Below are 20,544 nucleotides of genomic sequence, written 5' to 3'. Positions count from 1 at the left end.
GAACCCAGACACTTTCTCCCAGATGTGGGGAGGACGGTGACGATACCAGGGTGCTACCGCACAGACGCTTGGCACACGAAAGCTGTTCCCTGAGACCGAAGGTTTCATGCTCGCCATCCAAGAACAGGCAATCAACACCAAGAACTACAGGAAATACTTCGCCAAGGACCCAGAAGAACCAGATGACGCATGTCGAAGATGCCACCTAACCCCAGAAACAATCCAGCACATCACCGCAGGATGCAGAGTGATAACCCAGACGGACTACGCTCACAGACACGACCAGGTGATCAGGATAATACTAGGGGTGATAATTTAGTTCGCGGGTTGGTGCAAGATTTTATGTTTACCGCGCAAACTTCCATAACAGTCGCTGGAGGCACTCTCCCTGATCGCTGCTTGTCGAGCCAGTGTTGCGCGAAGAGTTTTTTAGTCGCGTGTCACTAACGATCATTTGAAGCAAGTATCATGTCCATGTCGAAAATACAGATTGAACAGCGATATGTGATTCGTTATTGAGTCAGACGGCGCTTAAATGCATCGAAACAGTTAAAGAGATGAATGAAGCGAAGGTGATGAGTGTCTTGGTAGGTCGGCCATATTCCGATGTGACCGAACTTTCCAGTGTGAAGTGGTTTCTGCATCAAGACAATGCCAGGCCCGATACGGCTAATATTGTGCAAGCAGTGATCAGTGCCATAGGTGCCGAGATTCTGCCACATCCCCCTTATTTATCGGACATAGCCCGTGTGGTTTCTTCCTGTTTCCACTTCTAAAGAAAGCTCTGAAAGGCAGGAGTTTCGCATCAGACACACGATGCTTGCAGAGCTACAACGGAAGCACTTCGCAGTCTTTCCAAAAGGGATTGCAAAAAGCATTTAACTCGTGGGTACGTTGGTGGCGAAAGTGTGTAAAGTTCAAGGAAGAGTATTTCTAGAAGGAGAAATCCACAGAAGATTCAGATAAAGACAATTAAGATATGATCTTGCACCAGTTTTCGGTCTGCGCGGGTAGCAGAGTGGTACCGTCACCGTCCTCCCCACACCGGGTAGAAAAGTCCCGGGTTAGAATCCCGTCGATGACACGAAGAACTTTCATGGGTTTTTTCGCTCCGGGGCTGAGTTAGTCGGTCTCAGGCATAGATAGCAAGGTTTTTCCCTTTTTTCTTCCAGCAAAACAGGCAAATCGACCAGAGAACACACTATTTTTTAGACACAATACGGGTTTATGTAATCAATTAAGGGTAACCATAATAATAATAAAATGCAGCAGTCTGCAAATTAAATGATCACCCCTCGTACATCAGAAGCATGTGAAAAAATACCAGCTGATTAAAGAAAGTTTACCATATCATAAGTACGAGCCTCGGGCCATAATAGAGATCTCTACTTACTGACTATATTGAGACCGTGCCATAATAACGGATAAGACGATCCCGCACAAGAGACCAGACATAACCCTCATTGACAAGAAGGAAATAGCTACCTACCTGATGGACATAGTCGTGCCCATCACCAGCAACTTCCAGAAAACATACGAGAAAAAGATCAGGAAGCACTCAGACCTAAGACAGGAAGTCAAAGGTGAGTGGAATATGGAACAAGTAATGACCATCCCGATCACCGTGTCCACCACCGGCATGGTGCCAAAGACCCTCCATAAGAACCTAGCAGCAATAGGCCTTCTAGAGAACAATTACATGGAGCTCCAGAAAGCCGCGATCCTGGCACCTGTAGGACAGTAAGAGAGTTCCTTGACCAACAGTAATAATAATAGTAACCAGACACAACCAACCTGGTACCAGTACTCGTTAAGGGGCGCAAAAAAAAAAAAAAAAAAAAAACCCTCATAAATGCTTCCACAAAATGAAAGAAACATTTCACTTCTTTACAGTTACAATTCGCATTCGAAATAATAATAATAATAATAATAATAATAATAATATTAAAAATATATATATAAATATATTTAATGATACATAACTGTAATGTCATTGGCAGGTGGCATTTGGGTTTCTGCAACCGGTCATATACACCTGTTGAACGTGGCTTTGATTCATTTTTTGGATTTCATACGGGAGCAGAAGATTACTTCAGCCATTCTAGGGATGTTTTCGATACAACAGAAAGAAAATGTGAGTCTTTAAACTTTGTGTTTAAGACAAATTACTTCTGGTCATTAGATATACAAACGAGTACATGGACTGACAATATAGTCAGTTCACGTACTCGTTTGTGTATTTGTTTGTCCCTTTGCAACAGTAATACACTGGTGGGCAAAACTTAAGGACCAGTCAGGTTTTCACCTGTAGCTTCTCATAGGAGTGACCTGGATATGATAAAAACATACCAAAGGAACCTCATGAGGTATAGAAATGATGCAGAAAACAACACCGATACAACAACGGAAACAAAACGGTACAGAGGGACTTTATTCAATAATGGCAACATAGCATTGGCTGCCATTATACAGATGCATCACTGCCAAAGATGGAACAAAGGGAAGAGGTGGTTCTCAGTAGGAGAGATATGGCCACCCCTAATGTCGATGCAGGCTTTGCACCGCTTGTCCATACTTAGAACAATGTTGTTGATAAGTTCTTGCGGTAACATCGTCCATTCCTCTGTCAGCTGGTGAACATTTTCTGGTGGATGCGGACGTGCCGTTAGGCGTCTCCACAGAGCGCCCCATATGTGTTCGATGGGATTTAGATCGATGAACCGGGTAGGCCAATCCATACGAACAATGTCCTCACTTTCCAAAAGAATATCAACAGCAGCAGTGCGATGGGATGTGGCGTTATCATCCATAAACACGAACTCTGGGCCAATGGAACCTCGCAACAGACGCTCATGGGGAAGGATTACCTCAGTAGCGTGCACCAGTTACAGTACCGCCTTCCAGTATCTGGAGTTGTGTACGTCCATCCAAGAAAACGTCTCCCCAGACGAGAACACCTCGACCGCCATATCCCTTTCAGTGATGTTTGAGGGGTGATACCGTGTGCCAACCTCTCGCCAGATTAGCTGAGATCCAGAGTCTCAGCAGCGATCCAGAATCGCTGCTGAGACTGAATCTACTCTCATCAGTAAAGAGTACCTTAAGTAAAGATTTTGTGATTGTAACCTTTAGAAATAGTGTTGGTCCTTAAGTTTTGCACACCAGTGTACCAATCTAGATAGCGTACCAAGGAGTTTAATGGCCTTTTAGAAAACTTTTAAGATACACAGCAGCATCACAAGCAGCTATCAAAACATTGGTAAATTTAAGTTTCCAATCAAAAATGATTGGAAAATTTAGAATAAAATTTAAGATTGATCTAACCCTGGAATTTTATTCTTGGACTTTGTACAAGACGTATAATCTGATGTATTTTACTTTAAAAAGAATAAATAAAATTGAGTAAATGTCGAACGTTTCAGCTGATTAGTAACACTATTGTAAACTTAAAACATCTTGGTCACTTTACAAACAGTTGGTCGCGAAATAGAAATTAAACGCTGGTTACGGCAACCAACTGTGATGGTAATTTGATTGTAATGTAAATCCTCTTTGGACAAAGTTATTCGACTCTGGTCGAATACGTCTGTCCGAAGTTTGATGAATAAATTCTACGTTTCATTTCGAAATTATGCCTTGGAGATTGTTTCTTGTTAGCAAATTTAATTTAGGTTGTTATATCAATTCACGTTTTCTATTTATCTCTAGTTACGCTTATTTGTCTGGATGTTCTCTATTTTCTATTACGAAAAATATTGTTTACTTTACAGGGGACTGGATGGACGAGGAAGGACACGATTTCTGGAATAATACTGTTCCATCTCGCGAATATGAAGGCGTTTATTCTACAGTAGGTAACTAATTGAATGATTTTCATTGAATTCCGAGCTTTTAGAGTGACATTGCGTTGTTCATTATTACGAGGCTAAACACTCCAGAGGTGTTGAGAACACACAGATCCAAGATGGTGGTATTATTTTAGTTTGTGCAGAACAGTCTACGTGTAATTCATTTTTTATAAATTTTGTAGTTTAATATGATCAAGAGATTGCGTAAACAACCTAATACTTTTTGTATTTGTGGTAGTTTTGTTGTGAAGAAGCGAAGTAAAAACTTTGCAGAATTTGTAAAACTTGGCGACCGAGTGCTCTACACCAAGTTTGCCATCCTTATTACCACTGCGCATGGATTTAATTTGTTTATACCTTCTTCACCAGAAATTCTCAGTGCAATTTCATCATCGCTTTCTGAATGCAACGGTGAGAGCGCCTGTTATCAGCATGAAAATGTTTGCAAAGTGCAAGTTCGAGCAAAATGAGCTTAATGATTTTGGCGACAAATTTGAGTCATCCAAAATTTCTGCAGAGATCCTAGGATCAAGACTCCAATCGAAAAACTAACGCTCTTCAGAAAAACATCTTTTTTTTTGTACAGACACTAAGAAGGAATTCATACCACACTTCTCAGAATGATTAACCTTTAACTTATCTATGGTTTCTGGATTGATGACTACCATAAAAGCCAGAACAGGAACCAAGTGAATGAAGCCAGTTTATGAATTCTTACGAAACTATTCAAAGGTGTTTTCCTTTATAACGGAAATTATAACCTTTATAACAGAAATATATCTGATAGTTTTCACAATAAACCAGCGTCAAGAAGGCAAGGCAGATTTTTTCTCACCATCACCTGTCAGCCTGCCGAGCGTGTCAAATATTGGGAACGAGTCATTTGAATCGAGAGCTATTCAGACTCTGAATAAGCCTTACTCAGAGTTTCACTTACCACTATGACACAGAAAAATTTAAGCTCTTCTATTCTACACAAAGAGTACAATAAGAGTCAGTTATAACCTGTCCCAGTGTTGCATTTAGCGTTTACTGTTTCATGATCTTTGAAATACAGTAAACCCTCGATTTAACGGACTGATAGGGGAGAAGGGGTGTCCGTTAATGCCGAAAGTACGTTAAATCGAATGCAACCTGGGGGGGGGGCATTTTTTATTGTTCTTAATGTAAAAAAAAAGCTTTAATACAATAGACAGTACTGTACAATATGTTGCAATTCGGCCTTTGATTTACGGATATCAGAAACAGTTTGTTTTTTTCACGCCGTAAAAATTACTTAATAATTATTTAAAGTCACAATTCAGAAATCACAGAAACGCTCTGTGTACAACGTGACCCACGATAGCTTGAAGCAGACTGAGACCGAAACAAAGCGAGTCGGTAGACCTGCAGTTTAGTGTCCCGAGTCACGTTCAGCTCGCAAGTCACCGCCTTATCTGTAATCTGGGAAAACAGGTATTTGAACACGTTTTCAGAAAGAATAAAAAACAATTTCCTGAATTTGATTATAAAAATAAAAGTAGGTAATTATCAAAACAATAATGGAAATAGGTAATTATTATTAATTTTTAATAAATAATAACGCTGAAGTTTTGTATAACCTAAAAAAAATAATATGGTCGAGATTAATATATACATTACTGTATCCATTTGTCCGTTAAATTCGAAATCCGTTATATCGGGGTCCGTTAAATCAAGGGTTTATCGAGGCCAAAACAGGTTTATTGCAAGAACTCTGGTAAAACTGCATAAAAGAAATCTGGTAAAACTGCAATTCTATTAATACTTTTCTGTTATAGTGCTGCCATCTGCTGATAAATATTTTAAGTAAATGAAATATGGTAGCTGTACTTGCTACACTGGTGTCCAAAAGCTCAGTCAAAAAATAACAAAATAAAATAATTAAACAAAACTGAATATAAGAAAGTATAAAAATGTGTTTTTGTCTTTAGTGCGATTGCAAATAGGGTTCCTTCAATCAACGAGGAATCTCTTTTTCAGCCAGAAGGCAAAATTCAGAAACCTCGCCATGCTTGTTTATGCGGGTACTTTTTTTTTTTTTTTTTATGTGAACCCCAAACACGAGAGGTATTAGAACCTATAGTACTTGATACAGTGCTTGGGTTGGAGGTAATCCCCAAAAGAGATATATCATTTTGCCTGGAAATCGGAGTGTCACTAAAGGTAAGCATAGGAGCAGAAGAATCCTTTTTGCGAGATATAAAACAAGTCTGAGTTTTAGAAGGGTTGAAATCAACTAAGTTGTCTTTGCCCCACTGGAGAATTACCTGAAGATCGGCATTTAAGGAATTGGTAGCAGATTTTTGGGAAATTGTAGTTGATTGAGCAGGAAATGGAAAGTGGAATGCAATGTGCTATCATCGGCAAAACTATGGATAGGATTTCCAGTCAATGGAAGAAGGTCATTAATATACAAGAGGAAAAGAGTGGGGAAAGAACTGAAGCTTGGGGGACACCGGCATTAGTGGAGAAGTTAGAAGACAGAGAGCCATTTACCATCACCCTCAGTCAGCCATGAGAGAGAAAACTGGATAGCCAATTACAAAAAATAGTTGACAAACCATAAGGTGGAAGCTTGTTTAGAAGACCTTTATGCCAAACACGATCAAAAGCCTTTGAGTTGTCAAGAGCAACTATTTGTGTTTCATCGAACCTTCCCATTGAATTAGTCCATAAATGGGTAACATAAGCCAGAATATCACCAGTGGATCGACACTGACGGAATTCATACTGGCGATCGTTGATCACACGGAAGGTTTCTAGGTAGTTTAAGAGTTGCCGGTTAATTGATTTCTCCATTACTTTAGAAAGAGTAGAAATAATTGCAATTGGACGATAATTGGATGGGAGGGATTTATCACCCTTTTTAGGAATTGGCTGGATATGACCAAATTTTCAAGCAGAAGGAAAATCACCTTTTGAATAAGAAAGTGAAAAAAGGCGGCAAAGAACAGGAGTAAGTTCAGGAGCACACAGGTTTTGAGAACAAGTGGAGAAATACCATCGGGACCTGGAGTTTTCTTAGCATCAATATTTGTCAAAATCCTTCTGACATCCTTTTGACGGAAGACCACAGGAGGCATTGAATGGAGCGTGTTGGGAATGGTGGGAGGTATTTTACCAAGATTCGTAATACATGAGTTGAAAGAAAAATGGGATGCTAGCAGGTCAGCTTTATCCTTGGCTGAAGTGACAACAGAACCATCTTGTTTAAACAGAGGTGGGAGCAGAGATGGGCAAAAGTTGCGGCCAATAACTTTGGCAAGCGAACAGAATGCTCGGCTACCATTAGGGCAAGAAGCAAGTTTTCTACTCTTAGCCTGTTCAAACTCTAGTTTGGACTGATTAATAACTGCTTTACGATTGTTGCGAGCTATGGTGTAGGCAGAAGATGAAACTGAAGAATTAGAACCAAGACAATTACGATATGCAACGTTCTTCTCTTGAACGGCCTCAGCACATTTATTGGAAAACCAAGGTTTAGATAAAGGACGAGATTTTAAAGTAGAGTGTGGGATAAAGGATTCCATTCCTGCAAGGATATTATATATTAGGTATGTTCGGGATCTGACGGCACCTGGATTTTTCTCCCATCTCCGCGTATGTTCTCTGTATCGGACAAGCCAGAGATTTAAAAGTGTGTGGGATATGTACTGGGTAGTTTATTGGGCCCATTGTTCATCCGGCCTGTTAGCCGCCGGGCCCCTAGTGAGACCCTGCAAGGATAATTTCACTGACACGATCTCAACAAACGTTGACATCAGAAGTTTTGAAACAGTAATCCGACCAAAGAAAAGAAGAAAAGAAATCTCGCAGGTCATCCCATTTTGCATTCTTGTAATGCCAAACAACACGAGGTTGGGAATAGCCATGAGATGAAGGCTCCATTGGAGAAGAGACAATCACCAAGTTGTGATCTGAAGTGCCTGAAGGACCTCTCACTTTGATCATGTACTTAGAAGGGTTGTTTGTGAGAAAAAGATCAAGTGTGTTGGCTGTATGGTTAGGATTGTCCTGTATTCTTGTAGGTAAATGAACAATCTGTGCAAGGTCATTAGTAATTGCAAAAGCCTCAGCATCTCGACCAACTGGGTCGGTGTGACTAGAAAACGGAAGCCAGCTGGAGTTGTGAACATTAAAATCACCAAGGAAAATTACCTCACTGTTAGGAAAGTTGGAATGGAGAAAGTCAAGTTGCAAAGAGAGGAAGTCAAAGAGCTCCAAGTGATTAGTGGAGTTGGGAGAATGGTAGAGACAACAGATGAATTTGACACAATGAAGTAGAGAGATTTTAAGCCAGAGAAGATCAAAGAGAGGAGATTTCAAATTGCCAAGTCTCTGACAGGGAATACTGTATCAGAATGGACATATGCACAAGTACCACCTTTGATGCGAAAGGAATCATACAGCGAATAATTTGGGCATCTGAGATGAGCAGTAGTTGAATCAAACGAAAACTGAGATTCTGTCAGAAAAGGTACATGGGGTTTGGCAGACTGCAAGTGGAAATGGACATCGTTGAGATCAGAATTGAGACCACATATATTTGTGAAATGGATTAGCAAGTGTTTGGGAGGTGGTTCAGATCTTTTCGCAGATAATCTTACTCTATTACTAAGCTTATCTGCGAAAAGCAAAAAAGGGTTGACCAGAACTTAGCTCTGGAGACTAAACATAGGTCACACCACTTCAAGCCTCCAATAAGCAAAGTGGTGGTATTGCACCGGTTGATGAGAGTCATCTACCACCTAGAACTTCCTGGTAACACAGAGGGGCGGCATTCCTCCATGTGGTGTGGTCACCACACCTCGACCCCTGCTTATGTTGGTTCACACCTAGGTGATCACCCACAGTGCGCTTGTGCATGGAGGTTATACCCAGGATTACTAACAGTCCCACCATCGTGAAGGTGCAAGCAGAAGATTTGGCTGTCACAGACCGTTAGGACTTCGCCAAAATTGGGTCCACTTGACTTGTGTCACCCGAATATCAGTTCCATCAGCGTTTTAGACTCCCAGGTAGTAAGTACAGCTTGTCTGGCATATCTGAGAGAATGTCTGTGACAACGTCAAGGACCAATAGGGTACTGAACAGGGTTCGAAAATTTATAACATTCTTCTTGCTTTACTCTTCCAATAAACTACAATTTTGTCACCTGGAAAGTATCATATTTAATTATATTATTTACAGTTAATGGTGCGCGTAATATCGATGTATCGACAATTAATAAAGAAAAGTTTTATTTTTCTTTCTTTTTTTGTAGGCCCGGCTGAAGTTTCTCAACTGACAATGTCTGCATACCATCAGTGGAGAAACATATTTCAATAGACTGAAGATTACTGCTCTCTCTCTGATATGATTGTTTTATTTCTTTCTTTCAGAGAGTTTTTGTGAAGGCTGTTAAACACGTGCTTGCTACAATGGAACCGAATACACCCCTTTTTCTCTATTTGTCCTTTCAGTCCGTGCACAGTCCAATTCAGGTAAGTACTCTTGCTATTCTTAATTTAAATGTTAATTTAAAATGGTAAGGAAGTTAAAAACAAATCCTTTTAAGAGAAATAGTTTAAGAACAAATCCTACATATACTGATTACTCAGCAAAAAACTATTTTTCGATGCGACTTACAGTTTTTGATAAAAATGTTTTTATAAAATGTAACCTATGTTTCTGGTTATCTTATTTTTCTTTGCAGATAACAAGAAAGTATGAAAATATGTATAGCAACGTCGAGGATGAAGTCCGAAGAAAATATAGTGGTAATTAGGCCCAATAGCAAGTATTTATGTATCTATTTTTTTTATTTTGTTCATTACTGTGAATAATGATATATAAACATTACATTCAGAGAGAATCCATAAACGATCCTTATAGTTTTCTTCTTTTTTTGTTTATCTTATTACTTTATTTTAAACGAGTGACATTGCTATCTGCCACTGTTGGAGAAGCCTAAGTTCGATTCCCTTCGATGATTGAAGGAATTATTGAAATCCTTTTCAATAGATGCTGTTGTTATTCCGATTTCAGACAGAGGGAGTAGGGTCCCCCAGTGAGTTATACCGAGCTTTTCACTCCACACACTCCTAGATGTCGCCTAGGAACCAACTGTCTAAATTTCAGCGAGGGCTTAACCGCGGTACGTGCATGTTCTGCTGGGCAGCGAAGCCGAACTCTTTCTCCATCTGATTGTTCAGACTCCCCGACTGAAGTTGTCTTCATGAATTCTTTCACTCTCCCACCGGATTTGAACTCAAAATAGAGTATCTTCAGGTGGAACCACTATAATGTCATGCAGGACGTGATATTTTTACCATTATTTTATCCAACCAGTAACGGATTTCGTAACCTTAACCTTTAGGGGAACTTTTGATGTAGAAATACACGATAAAAATAAAATAAATAAATTTTCTGTTTATACACCGCGACGACCACACGGTCAGAGAAGTTCACAAGGTAGAGTTCACCGTATTTAGCAATAACGGGCTTGAATCCCGGTCACCCAAAGTATGTGCACTTAACACCCTCGCGCTAAAGGTAATAAATATAAGCGATGTATATTAATATTCCACATCACCTGTCCATCCCCTCCAATAATTTGTCTAGTTTTCCCCCCAATTTCTTAAAAATACCCACTTCCACAACAACAGATGGAAGTTTGTTGCAAAAATCAACCACCCGCTGGCTGAAGGCAAACTGCCCCACATCAATCGTACAACCATTCAATTTGAATTTATGCTTTCACACGTGTGCAGTCTGAGCAAGAGGAAAAATACCATTAATATTGAGCTTGTTCAATGCACTAGAAGTCTAAAATACCTTAATCAGATCATCTTGCAGGTGGCTAATCTCCAGACACTGCAATTTGCAGAACTGAAGCCTTTCTTGGTGAGATCACCAAGGGGGAATTTGTTCCCTTCAGAAATCTCTTTCCCTTTCTCTGCACCGTTCCAGCAGATTTAGGTCCTTCCCAAAATGAGGCCGCCAGACCTATATGCAGTACTCGAGATCTAGCTCAACCATTACCTTGTAAAAGGAGATAATAACCTCCTTATCCCTGCTGGCGAAGTTCCTTTATATTAAAGACAAATCCTCATGGGCTGTCCTGGTAGCCTGCTTGCATTGCTCACATTGAATCCTCTCTCTCTCTCTCTCTCTCTCTCTCTCTCTCTCTCTCTCTCTCTCTCTCTCTCTCTCTCTCTCTCTCTCTGTCTGCGCGGTAGCACAGTGATATCGTCACCGCCCTCCCCACACCGGGTGGAAAAGGCCCTGGTTCGAATCCCGTCAATGACGTGAGGAACTTTAATGGTCTTTTTTTCACTCCGTGGCTGAGTTAGTCGGTTTCAGGCGTAGATCGCAAGGTTTTTCACCACAGTAACTGGAGATTTTTCGTCCAGAAAAACAGGCAAATCGACCAGATAACACACGCAATTTACAGACATAAAACATATATGGGTAGATGTAATCATTCAGGTGACTCTAATATAATAATTTGATTTTTTTTTATCTCTCTCTCATGCTTAAAACAGAACAAAATTTGCCTTCAGGACGACGAACCGGCCAAATGGTTAATCTGAAAATTAGTTGAAATATGAAACTATTATAACAGCCGGATGTGAGGGAGTCTAGCTGCAGCTTTGATTATTCTTCCATATATGTGTCAGCTGCTAATTGCGGTCAATAGAGAACTGCAAAGCCGAATTCCCCTTATTATTATTAGCCGTATGGTGCAAGGAAGCCTGAGGCTTATGCTGCACCAGCCAAAAAAATTTCCAAGTTACCCTAAGAGAGAGAGAGAGAGAGAAAGAGAGAGAGAGAGAAGAAGAATAAGAAGAAGAAGAAGAAGTAGAAAGGAATCACCAAGAAAGAGAAGAATGATAATATCCAGCTCTGGACCCAGGGTGTGCCAAGCCCGTACTCACCAGATGTGAGCCCCTGGAGTTCTTTTCCAAAATATCCCTGATATTCTCAATTTTATTCAGATATACAGAATTATATGGCCAGAGTAGATGTCTGACATCTTGAAAATGTTCCTCAAAACGTTCAGATAAAATTTTTGCACGATGCATAGTTTGGGTTGTCGTCATGAAAGAATTCATCACAATACGTGTAAAATTGAAGCATTTGTAGTGCAAATTGTACCTTCTAACGACATGAGCGGACTCAGTCCATACCAAGAACATACCCATACCATGATACCACTTCCAGCCGCTTGAGTGGGGGACACGAGACAGTCTTGATGAATGTCTTCATGAGATTCATGACACAATTTCCCGGTACCATTGATGCAAAAACGTGTAAATGAGACGTCTCGATTTATATTACATGATCTTTTTACATTATTCATTAGTACATCCTTGGTGTTGGCACCACCACTCCAGTTGAATCATTTTTTTATGGAAAGAAGTCACATTTCTATAGGTACACGGCTACAAAATCCCAGATTTTTCAACTCTCGCTGCATAGTTCGGTTGGAAATAAATCTTTCTGTCTTTGCCTAAATTTAATTTTTCAATGATTTGCTGCTGCACACTGGACCTTTTATTCTGATGTGCAATTCGTTTTTTATTTTCCTGCGGTCTCGTTCTTTGAAGTATCGACTTTCTGCAGCATTTCTTCCTTGTAGAGCTACATTCTCCTTTCATCTTCTATTCGTTGTGTACTTTAAGATATTTACTTTCAACATATCAGTGACTTCCTTCGTTTTCTCAGTTGTGGCTCCTGCTAAATGCTCCAACAATAACACCGTTCTGAAAATTGGAAAGGTCGCCATGTTCTCTATAACCGGTCGACTAAGAAGCCCATTTGCATACCAATCGTTGAATTATCTCTTGGCATCAATCGCATTTTTAGCAATAAAATCTTTTAAAAATGAAATGCAATACAGCATTTCATCATTTCTTTCTAAGATGTGTTTCTTAGAAAAAATAAATTCATTGCATTTATTTTTTTCTTAAGGAATGGTAACTGCCATGGACGACGCCATAGGTGCTGTAGTTGCAGCACTCAAAGGATATCGTTTCTGGGAAAACACCCTTCTTATCTTTACAACTGATGTAAGTAATGTAACTTTGTGCAAGCAATCGACCTGTTACTTGTTTATACACATGATAAGTTTTTTCCTTGATTTATACGAGTAAACAAAGATCAAGTTGGATGTCAATGGGTAATAAACCATGAATTACACAGCGAAATGTGGAACAGACAATGTCTAGAAAGGAAAAGCAAAAGAAATTCTGAAAAGTGACACCAGATTTGTTTTACACTGCATGTAATAACATAACCCAATTTACTTGATCAGTTTAAAGTACAGTAAAGTTAAGATTGAGAAGATAAAATCTGCTTCCTTTATTTCAAATGTGCTGAAAACTATGGTACAGGGTGGTAAACTGTTGCTCAAAGAATGTCACGGAAATTGTTGGCAACATGCGTTGTGATGCGTTCCTTAGGGTTAACCAAAGATCGAATATTGCCTCAATTAAACCCTGTCCTTGACAAATTCCCGACATCGCTGATTAAGATTTAAAGAAGGAGTCAAATGTTGACAAAATGCCAAGAAGTGGTGTAGTCATTGTACGATGTGGCCCAAATTTATATAGAGAGTGGCTGTTAGCATTAGCATTAGCATTAGCATTAGCAGAGGCATATGATGCAAGAAAGCAAGCTTATTCAGCTTCAGCCAAAAAAAAAAAAAAAAAAAAAACCCACTCCCATTTCACCCCTCCGTTCGTTCGAAATACCTGTCCAGTTGAGCTTTAAATTTGTTTAGGCTATCAACTTCAACAACCAGTGATGGAAGTCGGTTCCACCAACCAACCACCCGCTGGCCAAAGGCAAATTTCCGCACATCTATCCGACATCCGTCCTTCCTCAATTTGAATTTATGCCCTCTGAGGTGATTATTCTGAGAAAGATGAAGAATCCCATTGGCATTGAGCATGCTCAAACCATTCAAAGCCTTATACACCTCTATCAGATCACCTCGCCGGTGCCTAGTCTCCAGACTCTGTAATTTGCAAAACTTAAGCCTTTCTTCGTAAGAGCAACCCTTTGTTCCATTTACTAATCTTGTTGCCCTTCTCTGTACCCGTTCCAGCAGCTCTACATCCTTCTTGAAATGAGGCCTCCAGACCTGTATACAGTACTCAAGATGTGGCCTTACCATTGCCTTATACAAGGGAATAATCACCTCCTTATCCCTGCTAGAAAAATTCCTGTATATCATTGACAAGACACCATGAGCTACTCTTGCAGCTCGTCTGCACTGCTCAGAGAACTTCATATCTGCCTGCACAATTACCCCCAGGTCCTTTTCATTCTCCACCACTGTCAGTGTAGTACCGCAGAGTTGATACGTTGCTCTGGGGTTACTGTTTCCCATATGCAGCACTTTACATTTGTCGATGTTAAACCTCATTTGCCACCTCTCAGCCCATCTGTTCAACCTGTCCAGATCCTGTTGCAGCAGCATAGCGTCAGTATTGTCCTTAACGACCCTGCCAACCTTTGTATCATCTGCAAACTTGGACATTAAACTTGATATCCCATCATCAATATCATTCATAAACACCGAAAACAACAACGGACCCAACACTGAACCTTGAGGAACTCCACTAATAACATTAGTCCACGATGAGCAGTGTCCATTGATTACCACTCTCTGTCTTCTGCCACTCAACCATCCCCTTATCCATAGCAGCAATTTGCCTCCAATGCCACACTGCTCCAATTTGTGCAGCAGTCTTCCATGTGCAACAGTATCAAAAGCCTTTCTAAGATCCAAATATATAATATCAAAGTTATTCCCTGCATCCAGTTCTTTTGTGACTACATCATAGTATCCAATCAAATTGGTCAGGCAAGACCTGCCCTTAACAAAACCATGCTGTGTCTGAGCTATAACTGAATTCTTGTCTAGATGATCCTGCAGTGCTTCTTTAACCAGTGCCTCCATTAATTTACCTGGAACAGAAGTTAAACTAACAGGTCTATAATTACTTGTGTCAGCCTTTGAACTTCCTTTGTGAATTGGGGTCACATTTGCACATCTCCAGTCCATAGGTACCTCCCCTGAGTCCAAGGAAGCTCTCATAATTATGGCTAAGGGTTTGCTTACTTCCTTTGCTGCCTCCTTTAATATAACTGGATAGATCCCATCCACCCCAGGTGCCTTTTTTATGTTTATCCCCAACAATCTCTCCTCCACTTTCCTCTCAGTTATTACAAAATCATCCAGCTCACTGCCAATGTTTACTTTACCTACATCATTCTCCTTCCTGAATAACTCCTCATGCGTGAATGTAGATGCAAAATACTCGTTTAGATTGTTAGCCACCTGAGCAGGATCCTCAACTGTTGAACCATCAATATCCAGTGGACCAATCTGATTCATCCCTTTCCTTTTCGAGTTCAAGTATGTAAAGAACTCTTTTCTGTTTTTCTTTGCATCCTTTGCCAAGGATTTTTCATAGTCTGCCTTTGCCTGCCTAATTTCCTTTGTGACTTGGTTACAGACCAACTTATATCTATCATAGGCTTCCATGTCACCCATTAATTTGTATGTATCCCATGCATTTTTCTTCTCTGCCACATGTCTCATTAGTTCATCTGACAACCATTTAGGCCTAAACCTTGAACAATATTTCTTAGTTGGTATGTAAAGCCTGGTAGCCTCCAAGATTAGTTCCTTGAATGCTTCCCATTTTGAGTTTGCTGTTGGTAACATCATCAGTTGGTCCCACTGTATAGAATTTAAATACTGTCTCAGACCATCATAGTCGCCTTTACGAAAACAAAAACCCCTCCCTTTACCTCTGATGGTAGTTACCTCCTTGAGCAAATCCCACTTCAACACACTGTGATCACTGCCACCTAGTGGTTCATTTATCTGCAGGTTCTTAATGCATGAGGAATCACTACTGATAATCAGATCAAGAGTATTGCTCCCTCTCGTTGCCTCACGAACATGCTGATGTAGAAAACAATCATCCAATAAATCCACAAAAGCCTTGCTAGTGTGCGAGTGACCAACCCACAAATTCCAGTCAATATCTGGGAAATTAAAGTCCCCCATCATAAGACTCTCTGATTTACTGGCCCACTCTATTTCCCTGTACAATATCTTATTATACTCATCAGAATCATTAGGCCTATAGCACACTCCTACTCTCAATTTTGATTTCCCTATGCTTATGTCACACCAAACTGACTCGACGCTGCCCTGTCCATCGATGTCGACTGGCTTCACTTCCTTGGACTTTATGTGTTTCTTAATTAATAGCATAACCCCTCCTCCCCTCCTGTCCTGTCTATCCTTTCTATACACATTGTATTCCCCAAATTCCAGTTCCGCATTACTTATATCTGTGTGACACCACGTCTCTGATATCCCAACAATATCTGCCTTTGATGTTTTGAGCAATACCTCAAATTCATCAAATTTATTTACCAAACTCCTAGCATTGGTGTACACGCAGGTATACATGCACCTGTTTCTATTCTTAGCTACCCTAACACAACCCATGTGTTTACTTGTACCGCAATGACTACCAGCAGTCTCTGAAATATCCTGCATCCTGTTTTTCAGACTTCTGCTCATTCTAATAGAAGCAGTGCAAGAATCACTTCCACCTCTGCCACTGGCTACTGTTAATCTATTAGTCCTTGTATCCCCCCCAACTAGCAGTTTTCCGACCCACCTAACACTGCCTCGACAGCATCAGCAAAAATTCTTGCACCCTTTCTATTTAAGTGTATCCCATCCCTGTAGAAGCAATCTCTCCTGTTAACAAGTACAGTCCAGGCTGAAAAAAATTCTACCCCTTGAGCCTTGCACAATCCCTCCAGGGCCGAATTGATCGACAAGGCTCTCATCATATACTCCCTCCTATCGTGTCTGGGCAGAATTGCAGACACTTTCAAGTTCAACCCTAATTCACGGCTTTTTTTCAACAGTGACCTGTACTTGCTAAGTAATTCCGCCGGTCTCCTACTCTTAATATCATTAGTGCCAACGTGTACAACTATATCACCTTTTGTGCCCTTAAAAGATGATATCCGTTCTACAACGTCATCAACCTTTGCCCCTGGCAGACATACCCTGGTCCTATTCCACCTATCCTTTTTACAAAGGATGTTCGCACAACGAGTGGCACCATTCTGTCACATCTATGGCAATTTCGTAAAAACTGTCGCAATTGGGCAGCATCCTCTGGCGGGAGCCACAGACAAAACACCTTTTCTTCGAATTACTTGATTATTTTGCACAATTCGATTTTTGGAAACGCTGCTGCTGTGGTCCATCTCCTATTGAGTCTAAGCTGTATGAGTCACTAGTCATATCATTAGATTTACTTCGCATATTCACTTCATGCAGCACCAAGAGCTCTACTTTTTGCAACTTTTTCGTGTCTTGCGTTTCTTCATGATGTCGACCCGGGATCAGAACCCTTTTAGCTTGTAAGTCAATTTTTGTTATTTGCAACTAAGAAATTCTTCGCGTGTACCACCTGGATAGCTGTATAAACACAGAAATAAACGGTTCGAATAAGCGCTTGCTCACCTGGTGGTACACACTCCTAGGTTACCGGATGTCTGGTCGAGACATCGAGAATTCTACATTTCATCTGTTGGCTTTTCGTGGTTTTTGCACAGGTGGCCTCGGTTGTTGACTTTTACAATAACTGCTGAGATTTTTTTATATCTTCCTGTTCTGTTGGACGAAAAAGACGAGTTTCTGGAGGAAAAACCTTGCTGTCCACGCCTGAGATCAACTAACTCGTCTAGTCATCTGCGAGGCGATCTGATTGAGGTGTTTAAGGCCTTGAATGGATTGAGCAGGCTCAATGCTGATAGGATTCTTCCTCTTGCTCAGATCACAAACCTGAGGGGACTTAGATTCAAACTGGGGAAAGACAGTTGTAGGACAGATGTGCGGAATTTTGCCTTTAGCCAGAGGGTAGTTGATTGCTGGAACAAACTTCCGTCTGTTGTTGTGGCAGTTGATAGCTTAAATAAATTCAACGTAGAACTAGACAAACATTTGGAATGAATGGATCAGTGAAATGGGAAGGGTTTTTTTTTTCTTTTTTCTTTTGGCTGATGCTGATAAGCTTGCTTCCTTGCATCATGTGCCTCTACTAATACTAATGCTAATGCATTCATGGAGTTTCAAAAGCCCACAAAAGTTACTCTCATCATTTACGGGATTCAAACCAGGACCTTTTCCATCTGGTGATTATAACTGCTGTGCTAATAGAAAATACGATGACAAAAAAAAATCAGTAAATCTATGACAAAATTCATTAAATCATTCTTAAATGATTTTATCGAACCATTTAGACCACGTCTTGATTTATGAGTATATTCGTTTTATCCCGATTGACTTTATCCCATTTTTATAGTAGAGAAGTATGCTATTTCACTACTTAAAGCACAGATGATCAGTTAGGTGAGATAGAATTTTTCTTTAACTGGGGCCACTTATTTGAGCTTTTATTTTATTCCTTCCCAAAATATGACATGTACCCTGTATATATTTTCTGATAGCTTTTTTCTTTTTAATGATGAAAGACAAATTTAAGGGGGAACAAAGCATGCAGCCCTAGCCGACTAATTCGGCCAGAGCCAAAAACAAGCCCATTATGAGAAATATTCAATTTTGGCTGGCTTTTTAGAAATTCTTTTTCGTCCTTTTCCACCCGATTTGTACAGTTATAGTAGTCATTATGCTATCACCACAGGGGCTTCTTAAACGATAATAATAATAAGAAGAATAATAAACAGCTTTTTTTTCATATTGGCAGTGAATCAGAAAAATAAATCCATTTCTTTTCGTTTCACGAATTTATCCTGTTCTGAATTCTAATACTACCATTAAATTAATCCAATACCTTCCATTGGTCATTCTCCATAATTTCCTGGAATTCAAATAAAAAAGATGATGGTAGAATCGTAAAAATGAGTCGATTTTTGTAACTAGATTTAATTAATTGGTTGCATTGCACGCTATTATCATGGAGTGGGAGAAAGAGAGAGAGAGATTGTTGAAAAATTGGGTTAGCTGGATTTTTTTTTTGTTTTATGCGGAAATAGGCTTCAAGCAGATGTTTAGATTGTGTACGAGTAAAAGGTTACTAATACTGCATCTGTGCTCATGGTATAATTGCAGAGTCAGCTCATGTTATTAGTCACTCTTGACGTACGATATTAATAATGCAAGAACTTACTTCGGTATCCCTCGACACCATCCCTACTGGGAGAATATCTAATTATCATTATGAGATAGAACAGTAACATCACGCGTAGACAGTCCATGCTACATGCTTGTTGAGAGTTGAAAAATATATTGTCTAAATTAAAGTTAGCCAGCGTTTAATTTTGTTGTAGCTTAATGTAAATTTGTTAACATTAAAAATCTCATGCAAAAATAAAAGCACGAAGTTAATTTTTCATGTCTTACAAAGTAATGTGAATTAATTTTTTCTTTCCCTTCTCACCATAAATTGAACTAGATTTTCTATGCAGTTTCGAATAAAGTTGTTAAAAATAACCATTTTGTAATGGGAAGCTGTTAATTAGACAATTCTAATTTCTGGAGAGCGTTATCTTCTCCAGAAATTAGAATTATCCAGTTAACATCTGCTAATATATCATGATGTAATGCATGATTCGATGACAATTGAAATACTATTTTAAATAGTCTTAAAAATAGTTTAAAAATAAATTTAATCATCAGTACAAAATTTTAGGAAGTCCCAATCAGATAACATGACCCATTTCACATTGGTACTAGGGGGATCCTGCGACCAAATTCTAGGCGATCTCAAATAATAAATCTGGCTTGGCTCTGAGTCATGGCTGAGGGATCATCCACTAGTAATAACCCAGAATATTGGGGCAAAAGTCCATTTGGGTGAATGTCAGACAAATGCGGCTAACTTTTATCATATCAGAAGTACGTATCGTCGGCTGGAATCCATGTTCGAACAGCAGCCATTTAAGAGCCAGTATTGGGCTGACTACAGGACAAAATGAAGTCAGAGTGGCTGAAGTCCAGATTTCTGTACTAAAGAGTAGTGCAAGCTACCCTATGGAGAACGCATAGGCTCATGAGACCTTATGATTAAAGTGTGCAAAAGATCAGATTTTGCTTTGCAAAGAAGCCTTGCGAATTTGCTGTGCAATGTAGCAGAGTATTGGTGAAACTGAAGTTTACTGTTCAAAATTATACCAAGATTCTTTTTGTAGGGCACAACAGGTATTAAAGATCATGGGTTTAATAGTAGATGACTTCTTTTTCAGGGTGAAAAAGAAGACAGACTATGAAAACTTTTGAGGGTTGAATGATAGTGATAACATCTGAAGATTTTGTTGTGTGCTGTCACTGTTGATATCTTAGATTGTTTGTTGGAGGTTGTCTCTAGGATTGACAGTGCAAAGAGGAAATCTGGTTTATCATTGAGAAACGAAGTTAGTGTAGTAACGAAAAGAAGCCCCGAAAGCACACTTCTTTGTAGGATGTCCATGCGAATGGACTTTTGAAAAGACGAGCTAAAGGCCTCAAGGGCGAATCATAGGTCCTTGAGATCAAAGGACTCAAGGGCACACATCTATTAACACATTCTGTGTTAATAGATATGTGACAAACTATTGCTTAATATGAAACAGTCGAAAGACT

At 39.7% G+C, this 20,544-nt stretch overlaps 1 protein-coding gene across 1 annotated transcript in view; it reads left to right on the top strand.

Annotated features, from left to right (window-relative positions):
* Positions 1-20,544, top strand: part of LOC150082306 (arylsulfatase B-like) — a 59,730-nt gene that overhangs the window by 11,804 nt on the left and 27,382 nt on the right. Inside the window, exons 5-10 of the mRNA XM_090380483.1 lie at positions 2,001-2,134; positions 3,771-3,850; positions 4,031-4,288; positions 9,251-9,352; positions 9,565-9,628; positions 12,825-12,922. Coding sequence (XP_090236609.1) covers positions 2,001-2,134; positions 3,771-3,850; positions 4,031-4,288; positions 9,251-9,352; positions 9,565-9,628; positions 12,825-12,922 — 736 coding nt within the window. The remainder of the gene's footprint in view (positions 1-2,000; positions 2,135-3,770; positions 3,851-4,030; positions 4,289-9,250; positions 9,353-9,564; positions 9,629-12,824; positions 12,923-20,544) is intronic.

The sequence above is a fragment of the Mastigoproctus giganteus genome, chromosome 8 (genome assembly GCF_048544385.1).
Source record: "Mastigoproctus giganteus isolate SK-2022 chromosome 8, ASM4854438v1, whole genome shotgun sequence".
Classification (NCBI taxonomy): Eukaryota; Metazoa; Arthropoda; class Arachnida; order Uropygi; family Thelyphonidae; genus Mastigoproctus; species Mastigoproctus giganteus.
Note: the sequence above shows the minus strand (reverse complement) of the source record. Positions and strands in the feature narration are given on the sequence as shown.